General features: G+C 39.2%; 1 protein-coding gene and 1 long non-coding RNA gene across 2 annotated transcripts in view; one reads left to right on the forward strand and one right to left on the reverse strand.

Moving 5' to 3' along the window:
- LOC146511625 (uncharacterized) overlaps window positions 1–7,747 on the forward strand; it is a 9,005-nt gene extending 1,258 nt beyond the window's left edge. Inside the window, exon 2 of the long non-coding RNA XR_014876262.1 lies at window positions 126–7,747. This is a non-coding gene — a long non-coding RNA (uncharacterized LOC146511625). The remainder of the gene's footprint in view (window positions 1–125) is intronic.
- The window catches only part of apbb1ip (amyloid beta (A4) precursor protein-binding, family B, member 1 interacting protein), a 25,489-nt gene extending 15,286 nt beyond the window's left edge, over window positions 1–10,203 (reverse strand). Inside the window, exons 1-4 of the mRNA XM_085173569.1 lie at window positions 9,889–10,203; window positions 3,588–3,647; window positions 2,439–2,526; window positions 512–801 (exon numbers count right to left, since the gene is read on the reverse strand). Of these exons, the coding sequence (XP_085029695.1) occupies window positions 512–801; window positions 2,439–2,526; window positions 3,588–3,647 (438 nt within the window). The 5' untranslated portion in view covers window positions 9,889–10,203. The remainder of the gene's footprint in view (window positions 1–511; window positions 802–2,438; window positions 2,527–3,587; window positions 3,648–9,888) is intronic.
- Between the last annotated feature and the right edge of the window lie 1,604 nt (window positions 10,204–11,807).

An 11,807-nucleotide genomic window follows, 5' to 3' on the forward strand; every position in this document is an offset into this window, starting at 1 on the left:
CCGTCTACCCCCCCTCCTCCCCACCTCCAAAACTGTCACATCTTACCTCCCTTACTCCAAGCCCAACCTTTGCTATCGATCCCGTTACACTTTTCTCATTGCCGTATGTGTTTGATCTGTTCCAGACAGACCCTCGGCTGTTTCGCCTCACACGTCTCTGTAACTGTAACAGATGCCTCCATCCAGGAGCGACTTTGCTATGATCTCACCGTTAAGAGCAATACCACTCTTCCAGGTTTCACAAAAACATACAAAACTCATCTTAAATTTATGTGCTGGGAACTGGTGATGTTTTTGTTGTAAAACTGTCTTGTCACGCATGGCTTATAAAGCATTTACTCATGGTAAACCAAGACATGCGCAAATAAAAGAAAGATTGTGACGTTGTTGATTTGTTCTACCAGGAGCTCAACAAACGGTTCTTCCTTCTGACCTGTGGCACTGCCCTCGAAACTAGCTCTCTCGAGCCTTGATTAATGCTTGCAGAATTGCTGCATGTGGGCTCACTCACCGTTGTGAGCTTTGCACCAGAAGGAGGTGGAGGTGCTAAAGAGGAGGCAGCAGAAGGGACAGGAGCGCTAACATTGCTGCTTCTGCTTCCTGCAGATGACGGTGAAATGTGCGATGGGGCAGGTTCGATGCTCAGGCCCTTGGGCGGTGGTGGGAAGTCTGGTTTAGACGCTGACGGTGCCTTCAAACATTCTATCTCTGTTGCCAATTTCTCTTCCGTTGCATTGAGGTCAGCCATCAAATCAGCCATGAGTGCGTCCAAGTCATTGCCCTCCAGTTCATGAAGGGACTCTGGTGAAACAGAAACATTTTGTCAGGAAGTTCCTCAATAGAGAATATTGTTGGATAGAATTTCCTTTTGTTCCTTTTTCAAAGTAATTTGCATTTTTCCCCTAATTATGAAGAACTTTCCTTTTTTGAACAAGTTCCCCTTTCAGTTGTGTTTTATTAAACAAAGTCAATGAAAGGAGTTCTTTCATTTTATTCCTCATTCATGTTCCCAATATTGCTTCACTGAGGAATTAAGTTTCAGAATTCAGTAGAGGAAGCAACAGTTTCGTCTGCATGCAAATTGTACTTTTGCTTTTTGTAACTGTCCTGTATTTAGATTCATCAAAGCATTATTAAGTTAATACATTTATAAAGAAAAGTAACTGTATGTTATAGACCAGTCAAAATAATTTGCCTTTGCTGATTTGGAGCGAGTGCAACCTCAATTACTTTGTTTTGGCTTAAAGTTACTGCTATGAAAAGAGTCCAGCTCTGAGGTCAATCTCACTTAACTAATGTGTGTGACTGTGGCTTTTCAAGGTAAGGGTTGCAGCTCTGGAGAACTGCTCATCACAGGAAACCAAAGACAATAAATAAATCTTACTATATTAATTGTATTGTTAGTAATTGAGTGTTGAGCTCTGTAGGACCATTTATTATTTATGTATCTCCCCCTAATAACTAGGCCAGTCTGCATGAACATCATCCCACACAGAGCAATTATAGCATCTAGTTGCCTGTCTGATGTTGCGTTTACAATTACAATTGCATCAACGGTCGCTAAAGTTTGCATTTGAGACAGAATTTTGTTCGACTCACTGCTAACTACAGATACATAGAATTTCTATAGAATATCTTATCTCATCTCATCTCATCTTAATATAGAAATATGTTAAGGTTAGATTAAAAATTTTGCACATTGTTTTGATGGTTAAATTTGTAGCCAAATACACATGTGTGTTGATGGTGAGATCGAACCCTACTCACGGAGTGGAGCAGGCAACTTTTAGCAACCCTTTAGTGCAAATGTGAAAGCACCTTATTAAATCTACCTCTCACTCTGTATTGCACCTACTCTGGTCCCCAGTAATACGTTTGCTAAGTTTAAAGTGGATGGCATTAACAGTTTGCACTCGTACATTTGGGCACAGCCTTACTGAGCTGCAAGAGCGCATGTAGATTATAGTCTTTTATAAAACATAGCCATTTGTTGTGATTGATAGTTTATTTATATCAAGGACATTTTCCATTTGCAAAGTCCTTCAAGGCAGGCATTTGTTATAAAGTGCTGCACAGCCTATCAACTCAATCTAACAAGATTTAATGGCATTTACAATGAACGGAGAAAAAGGGAAAGTTAAATGCTAACACCAGCTGATATTGCAACCTTGTTCTAACATTATTGCAGCTTATTTTTTTTTAGCTTATTAAAGCCAGAGGCAAACAGTGAGTAATTAGACTTTAATCTGTGCCTTCAGTTGCCAGGAAGTGCACCTTTTCTATTTTTTATTTTGTGTATTTCCATGCTAGTTCTTGTTAATTTGAGCAAGCACACGACACATCCCACCCTTGCACAACTCGGGTGTTGACACTGCACAAAAGCTCAACGCCCAGCTCTTTGTAGTGTTTCCACACATAATGTCAAAATGTGAAGTCACCATTCAGGTCAGTGAAGCCGATGGAGTAGTTGACTTCCTTCTTTGTGCCGGAGAGAGCTTCAGGGGGCACCGTTTCCTCTCCAAGACTCTGAGGCAAAGAATGAAGAAAGCAGTGTGGTTGTAAGAATGCAAATACAATTTCTGCACAGCCAAAATACTTCCCCACCCCCCACCGCAGAGGAGCACACTTTCATGTTTGAGCGCTCTGAAACAAAACTGTTCTAAAACATTATGTCAGAGGACAGAGTTGTATTTTTTTTTTTTTTGGGGGGGGGGGGGGGGGGGGGGTAAGAGTGAGAGTGTACCCACTGCATGAACAATATGACACCCCATCTTGGAAGAACTGAGATGGAAAACATTAAAGTGATCAATGGGGTTTTTTACTAAGAAAAAAAGGCGTAATCTTTACTCGGTTGGGTTTTGCCATTTAACCCACCCTTCCAGAAAAGGGTGGTATTTATGGTTCTTACATGACCGCAAAGTGTGTTTCGTCCCAGTCACGAGCGTCTCAGTTAAGGATGGTGGGTTTTTGTTACTTTGTCATCTTCTCCGAAGAAGAAAAGTATCTCTAAGTCCTTAGGCGAGATAATTAATCACGGGCAGCTTGAACAAAAAAATGTATTTTTGTCTATGTGCATGAACATTGAGATTTATGCCTTTCATTAACAGAAAATGTGGTAGTGGCACAAGCTCCTCTGCTACTTTATATTGGTATCATATTAAATCCTGTCATGTTTAATACATTCTATACAATATAATTTAAATATATTTAAATTTAAATGGAGAAAAAGAGATGAAAAAGTGACACCCGCTTATTTCAGATTCAGAAACTGGAGGAAAAAACAAGCAGAAAAATGTATCTTCAGGGTACGCCTGGGTACGCGTCATCCACTCATTCTTTCCTCTTTCAGTTCTTGGTTTTGTCTTCGTTTTATTTTGTTGTCACAGCTACAACTTGTCTATTTCGTAAATTGCTATACACACCAGAACGGAAAGGAGCAATCACATTATTCATCCACCGGAAATTAACTGCATATTCAATGTTTGTGTTTTGAAAAGATGGCTCTAAGGGTATTTTGTGCTATAAAGCAACAAGAATAGAATAAGTATATATAAAAATATATAAGCAAACAATGGCTGGTAAGTCACCTGGGTGAGGAGGTCCATCTCCCCCAGCATGGCGCTGAACATGGCGTCAATGTCGTCCATCTGGTGAAAGAATCAATAGAGTAATCAGATATAGAAATTATCATTATTTCCAATGTGACAAAATATAATATTTATAATATGTATAAATGAGCTGCACTGAATAATGAAGATGAAACAGACGGTATGTCCATTTGCATGGGTAAAAGCAAGTGCAGGCAGTGAGTGCTGATACAGTGCTACTACTTTGCTGTGAAGTATTTGCAGATGTAAAACGTTTCCCCAGGTTATGCTATATTGCGAAACATGTCCAACCCAGACTTGAAGGAACAAAGTGTGTATGCATAACTGCAGGCAGTCATTATTTGCCATAACTTGTTGTCTCTTGTTGGAGCAAGTGAGTGAAGCAGCAAGTAAATATTATGTTGCCTTTTCTGTCATATTCAGAGTTGACTTTTTTAAGCTGTCCTTTAGTAATCTGGATTTTGAAATCATGCTTCGTGTTGTATGATGAGTGTTTGTTTGAATCATTATACGAAGAAGAAGAAGAAAAACTGCATGCAACATTAAGATGCCTAAGGAAACTGGAAGAGCATAAAGTATGCAAGCTTCCATAATGTGCTTAGCTCGAAATTGCTCCTAACTGCCGATCAAGTTTCAAAATGGACTCATACATCAGGCTGGTACAGATTTATATACATCCCCCATTGTGGATGGATGAAGCGAAATGTCAGGATAATGAAGGTTGTGTTTTTCATTTTAAGCAGAGTAACAGCCCGAGGAGCCACCGTGGTCACTGCGCCTTTTTTGAAAACCACTCCGAAAGCCTCGCTTGAGATTTACATTCGTAATTATGCACAGTAGGCCGTCTCCCCTGCACGTATTATTTGAAGCCTCTTTTCTCAAAGCAAATGTTATGATGGTCTGGAATGTGCAGTCAAAACAGAGTCCCTGTTTTCTTATGCTGGTACGTGAGTGGTACCACAGAAACACTGAAGGTGTCAGTGGGAGTTCATCCAGTTAAAGTGGTGCTAATGGTAGCTTACTTTATATTGCTTACATGTGGGCTCTCCTAATTCTTCTGCTTCTAGTATAGCATGTTTCTGATAATGACCACTGTACTGCAAATGAAGTGCACCTGATAAATCAATGAATTATAGAACCATCTTTTCTAATCTAATAACTTTATGACTTTATCAGTCTCTCATTGATAAAGATGCAACTTTGGCCCACTCTTCTTTACATCAATGCTTCAGTTCTTTGAGTTTGAAGACACTCATTTATGCACCGCTCTCTTAAGGTTTCCATCGACTTGAGGTCTGGACTTTGACTGGGTCTTTGCAACACCTTGATTCTTTTCTTTTGCAGCCATTCTGTTGTAGATTTGGTGCTGTGCTCCGGATCTTTGTCCTATTTCAAGGAATATTTCAAATTCGAGCCAAGCTTCATGTGTCAGACAGATGGCCTCACACACTCGATCATATTTCTGTGTACAGAGTGGTTTGTTCAGATGCAAATTTTCTAAACTAAACAGTGCTGCCATGCTGTTTTTAAATACAACAGGCTTTCTCCTGGAAACCCATGCAAACAAGTCTTCTGCTAACTTATGCTAACTGACATGCTAACTGAGGTAGAGTTTGAGGTGTAGCTCTTTTTGGGGTTTCTCTGAGTGTTGCATGATCTGACCTCAGGGTGATGGTTTCCTGGGAATATTATTCAAACGATCCCCTTGTGAATAATCTTTCTCACTGTAGATTGGCGGACTTCAGACTGTGTGGAAACGGCCTTCTAACCTTTCACAGACTAAAGGACAATTAAACAACTGCTTCTTTAAGATGACCGTTGATGTTTAGTTTCCTTGGCATTGCATTAACACAAACCTGAATAGTCCAGATCTGCTTTTATAGACGTGCTCACACTTGCTCATGATCAGTTAATCAAATGCATTTGGTTAGCAGCACCTGGCTGCTACTTATTAAGAGGATAGTGGTAGTGGCCTACTTTTCGCATGACTGCAAATATATTATTACTAAAGGCTTGTTAACATAAGGTATGAGTGGGTAACTGCTGAAGCTGTCACTAAATTAATTCATTAGAGGAGTTTCATGACCAGTAAACCATCCAGATTCACTGGTTCCTCCTTCTCACCTTCTACTGACCTGAATGCTACAAAATAACAAGTAAACATTTGCTTGTGCCTGGTTGTATTACCAGAAAGACTGCATTAAAATGTATATTAGTCACCAATTTCCATGGCTTTTACTACTTATCTATGCAGTTATTAATGAATTAGAATGAGTCTGAATCTTTAGTACATTTAGCACCATCATCAGGTCAAAAGATCTTCCTGGTCAGAACTTGTACATTTGTGAAACAACAAAAAAGAAGAATATGACACTCAGCTGCAGTTGATGCTTTCAGCCAGATCATATCCTTCAATCATTCTGAGATAGAGTGACAATAACAAACACATCCAGCTTATCTAAACATCTCAATGTGAGTCAATGTGAAAAAAACAGCTCCACTTTGCATAATGTTTTATGCAGATTATTCAATATTGTAATCTGACATCACAACAATGTCAGCATGGCGCAGCACAGTTACTGAGTAACACCTGATTCACTGTTAATATGTTCAAAGTAAAAGCAATAAAATAAGTGCGACCTTTTTTTAAAAACAACACTTTTTAATCAAGACATCTTACCAGCTAACCCGAGTGTTGCTGGCTTACTAATTTTGACGGACTGTGATTAAACTGCATGAATATAAGCTTCGGCTCGCCTCAGGTCAGTTATAAATTGCTGGGGTTAGTCTCAAGTTTGGTGTGGTTAAACTGATTAAGAAACCGATGTGCTGTACTTGTTTGGTGTCTAAGCCACACCTCATATTGCAAGAATGCTTAGCATCAAAGAGCTACCCTATTATTGTGTTTTTCCAGCCTCTGTATGAGTCTTTAGAGGGTGACTAAGCATGACAACGTGTATGAGTCTGTTATGTAATGCATTTTCTTATTATTTCTGACTGGTTTTGTGAATTAAGCACTAATTAAAAGCGTTTCACAGGGTGTGCAAGAGGAAGGGTGGGGGTAGCTGCAACCTCTTTTGTTAAATCAGCCCTAATCTAATTGGTTTAACTCATGCAGTGAGATTCTCTGCACAGATGTTTGCATTGCTATCCTCTAGTCATTATTTTTTCTCTGCTGCGTGGTAGCGTCCATGAGAGAGGAAAATATTGGGCGATGCTGCAGAGTTTAACTCCCTGCTTTCACTCGTCACAGAGTCTGGAATGTGTTTAATGACATTTAGATCCAACACGAAAAAAATAAATTGCTGGAATTTAATTAAAAGACACAGGGGTGCATCTCTCATTGACACTGTGTAGGAGACAAGAGTGACTGATTGTGTTCCAGGAAAGAGTTTATACAGGATCAATACTGTTTCAAACATCTAACAGATGCTGCGTGTTGGAAGCTCACGAGAAACTGTTAATCTTCTGGTGTCATATATCAAATCGCACGGTTCATAAGCTGAAACGCCTCTGCGCACTGATAGAATTTGTTTGCGCACCATAATTTCCATGTGACGTACATATGTGGGGCTCACTGCTATAGCACGTGAGTGCAATCCTCCACCTTTTACACAAACGGTTTACCCCCAGGAGGAAGTGGTAACTGGTAAACTTCCTGGAACTTGCAATGTTGAAATGGTATCGGAAATGGTGACACAAGCAGCTGCCTGCAAATTTCATGGTACTGCTTCCTCAGTTCTCATTATGTCACTTTTTTTCACCTATACGTGGTCGGCATGAGACGTTTCGAGTAAAAGAACGCAGCATCTCTGAACGTCTGGTGCTACTTTTTGTTAGTAGTTTTAAAGTCACTGGAAGAGAAGTTTAGTCAGTCAATCAGATTTTGCTGAGATGCTGTGTTTTGACGCCAAATGCATGAAATGAACCGCTCCCAGATTAGCGAGGAGAAGTGAGAAGCGGCAGGAACAGAGCGTGAAAACAAGACGGCTTCCGCTGGTGAAAACAAATCGACCCAATTTTAACACATCCCTCCTCAGTGTCTTAGATGTGTGCATTAGTGGAGTGATATCTCAGACACAATGTGAGGAATGGACTTTTTCTGTGCTATTTGTAGGTGTGATCCTGCAACTGATATATAGATAAAGGTGTTAACCTCAGAGTCATTGCAGCACCACTAGCGTGATTATAGGTGGACTAGTTAGTTTTACTCAAATGTGACCTTAAGGACGGGGGATTCTGAAGCTTGAAGGTATCCTAGATTTGTTCAAAGATGACCAAATCCACCTCTGAAATGTTACTTTTTTTGAGAGAAACGAATGAATATAATGTACTCATGACTTTTCAAGTTTTAGGGGATGAGTTTGGTGTACTTACCTAGTTACAGTAGCTGTTTGTGAATTTGAAAACAAGCAATTTGTCAAACACAATGTTGACAGGTTGTGAAATATACCCAACTTCAGCATCTACTTTACTATAAATGGAAACATAATGAATAAAGTTAGTGTTGCATTATATTAAATGAGGGTTTAAAGCGTAACATTTCGCAACCAGAGGAGTCGCCCCCTGGTGGCTACTAGAACAAATGCGTTTTAGATCTGGAAGCTACGCTGATTATTTCTACAATCTGTGGAGTTGTATAAATTGGCTGTTCACAGAAAACACAATAAATCCTACATTTGACCAAATAGTCAATAATACCTCACAAGGAAACGGCCATGATTAAAGCACCGTTTAAAATCAGACTTTTAAAGGATTTTTAAAGAAATCTGGCCAAAGATTTTATCATCAGTAACCGGAAAAAATTGCAAACTTGAAAGCTGAATACCAGAACAGCTAAACTATTCAAAGTCACCCCAGTTTCCCGTTTATGAATGAATAATAGCTCTACAAAGAAACCAAATTAATAACACCAGGAATTTTTCCTCTGCAAGCTCTGTAGCTTTATGTGCCTTTCAATATATCAATTTACCGCAACAGAGTTCATGTTTGTGAACTTCTAGTCACATTTTCACACTTTCGATTCACAAAACTGTGCCACTGTCTCTTCACACTTTTCACTATTTTATTGCCAGACAAAAGGCATTCGTGACCTATCGGCGTTCTTAAATGTTATTGTTGGGCGTCAAATGAGCGCATTGTGAAAAGCGGCAACTGTACTGTTGTACTTTTTATAATAAAAAACAGCAAATCTAAAAGCACCTTATAGCTTATAGCTTCTGCATTCCTTTAGAACACCCCCCTCCCCCCTTCCCTCCCCCAATAATCTCAAATACATGTCTCATGCCACACATATGTAGCTCCAGGGTAGAAAATCAAAAGCAGACTCCAACTCAACTCCAGTGTTTACCATAACATACAGAAACTCTCCCTCGTATGATCGGATCACATTTCTGTGCTCGGCTCTTAAGCAGATGTGTTTACAAGACTTGATGTGCTCTTTTTGCAAAGTAGGCAAATTAGAGGTTGAGCAGCAGGCACAAACCCTAATGTTTGCTGAAGCAGGTTTCAAATCAGACTCAAACCTACTACAATCAGTCCCCTTAATAAAATTTATTGCTTAACATCTCTTAGAAAAAGCAAACACCCCCTTGACCTTTTAATCCATCGCTCTGAAAGCAATGCGTTCAGTTATACTCACAACAAATTCACTTCATATTTTTGTGACATGATTTAAAACCCAAAATGCCACAAGCCTAATATATACAAAATGTTCCCGTCATCAACAACAAACTGACAGCACTATTAACTTTAATATAAGAGGCCAGCCCTATTAGTTTCATGTGGTTATTGAGTCATGCAGCACTCTGAGACAATAGCGGGGTCCACCCAGTTGGAAAGATATGAACTTACATTCTTTTCACCGAATTAAAACATTTATTTATTTATTTCATGGTAAAAAAAAAAAATCTTCTAAAAAGAGTTTTCTTTCATTTCTCGTACTATTACATTTAAAACCTTTTGAGAGTTTATATCAGAGCGCGATGTAACTCACAAAGTTTGACAGGATGTCTAAGATTATCATCGGCAACATATCTGTACATAACGTCCTCAAGCTAAATTATTCTGCTGTAGCTGAATATACATATATTACAAACAAATCTTTCATTTGTTTTTAATTTTGTTTTTTTTCCAGCACAACAGCCACCACAATCCTCACTTGTAACGTGCTCAAACATCAACGAACAATGTTCTCGCTCTGCGTTCAGAGGAAAACAGCTTCGGTTGTTACCGTTATATCCAAAGGCACAACATCCAAGTTAACAGAGATGAAACTCACCTTTTTAAAATGTGTTAATCCTTTGCTTCGCCACTAAGTTTCAAGATAACAGCTTCATGGACATCAGCTCCACTTCGAAAAACTATTCTCTAATTAAGCTCGACACCAAAAATTAAAGTCATATGCGGGCAGATTTTGGGTGTGCGAGCAGATTGAAGATTGCATTTGTCTGACTGTTGGCTTCTTCCTGCTTGACGCGGAAGTTCAGGTCTAGACCTGTCATTGCATTCCTGCTACAGAGTTCAGCACTTTCACAACACTCTTGTCTGGGCAGCGTTGATCCATCCCCTCCTTAACAGTGCTCCTTATCTGCACTGTACTGTAACTGTGCCAACGGGGACAGCGAGGGAGAAATCATAAATGTGTTGTGGCTTCTCACTAAGACTTCAAGGGTGACTGACAGCCACTCGAGCAGATTGGGAAGTTTTTTTTTTATTGAAAGAAAAAAGAAATGCCTCAGTTGGACCGAGAGAAAGGCTGAATCAGCGAGATAAATGTGACGGGTCTTGGTTAATAATTCACCTCGCTGAAACTGATTTACAGCAAGTCTGTAGACAGGAGTGGCACGCTGTAGTGGTGAAAGACACTTCAGCTGGGCTTTACTTGTCTAAATTCTTGTTAGGAAATACAGTCGCCTAAATGAAGTGCATTATTTGCTATACAACCTCTAACATACCTCTTAAATGTAAGCAGAGTGCACTAGAATACATTAATTTACATGAAATCTTAGCTTTTATTGTTAAAATCAGGAAGAATTGTCTTAGGGTAATGGTGTGGTGCAACAAAGTCGGTTATCTTTAGGAGGAACCAAGGAGTTAAACTGTCAAACTATGAATAGCCTCTGGCTCTGTTATCTGACCGTGCAGACACAGATAGCTGTATTTATTTGCATTTCTCCTTGAGTCATCTTGGGAGGCCAAAAACAAGATTTCTGATCTCTTTTTTTATCCTCTTTCCACCTTAAAAGGAATTCACATACAATATAAAAAAATGAATTCGAAATTATGCCTAACAGAACAGATTATCTTGATTTTTACTAATATTAACACTTCTATGTCCCATTTCCCCTCAAGACCAGCCTGAGCCATGACAGCAAAGACAAACCACTGTGGTAAAATCCCGTCATCATATGGTAAATCTGAGCACCACGAGGGGGAAACCAAATAACCTTGAATGCTTCCAAGAGTCTTTCATGACTCGTGATGTATTAAACAAACACCCTGGGTACAAGCATGTGTCCCAACCACCCTCATTTCCTCATTCTCTCAGGGTTTGACAAACAGATGGACACCAAAGGCAGCCTCCCATTAGATTAGATTAGATTAGATTAGATCAGATTAGATTAGATTAGATAAGATTAGATAAAACTTTATTAATCCCTCGGGTGGGTTCCTCTGGGAAATTTGTTTTCCAAAAAAGCACAGCACCGACAGAAGTTACAGAGTTAAGAATATTATATATATATATATATATATATATATATATATATATATATATATATATATACACACATATATAAATACAAAGACATATACAGATAAAATATACAAAGGGGATAAATAGAATAAATAGGAATAAAAATAAAAATAAAAATACAAGTGAATTGCACATTTCAAGTATGGAGTCTATTGCATTAGCTCTAAACATCTCCCAAACACAAGTACGCCAGTGCCTCGGAGAACATTTCTCAAATAAATACACTGATTAACAGTTGTGGAGCTCGGCAGCAGAGAGCGAGGGGATTTTTTTTGTCTGCTCCGCTGTGCGTTTGCGCTCTCCTCGGAGACTGAGGGTGGTCCAGGAGAGCTGATTCTGATAATGGTTTTTGCCAGCATATGTTGCAGCTCATACATCACAGCACCGAGCCAAGAAGCTGAACGAGATTGTTATTTTTTAGTTATTTAATCAAACTGTGCGCT

Source organism: Neolamprologus multifasciatus, chromosome 9, assembly GCF_963576455.1.
Source record: "Neolamprologus multifasciatus chromosome 9, fNeoMul1.2, whole genome shotgun sequence".
Taxonomy (NCBI): domain Eukaryota; kingdom Metazoa; phylum Chordata; class Actinopteri; order Cichliformes; family Cichlidae; genus Neolamprologus; species Neolamprologus multifasciatus.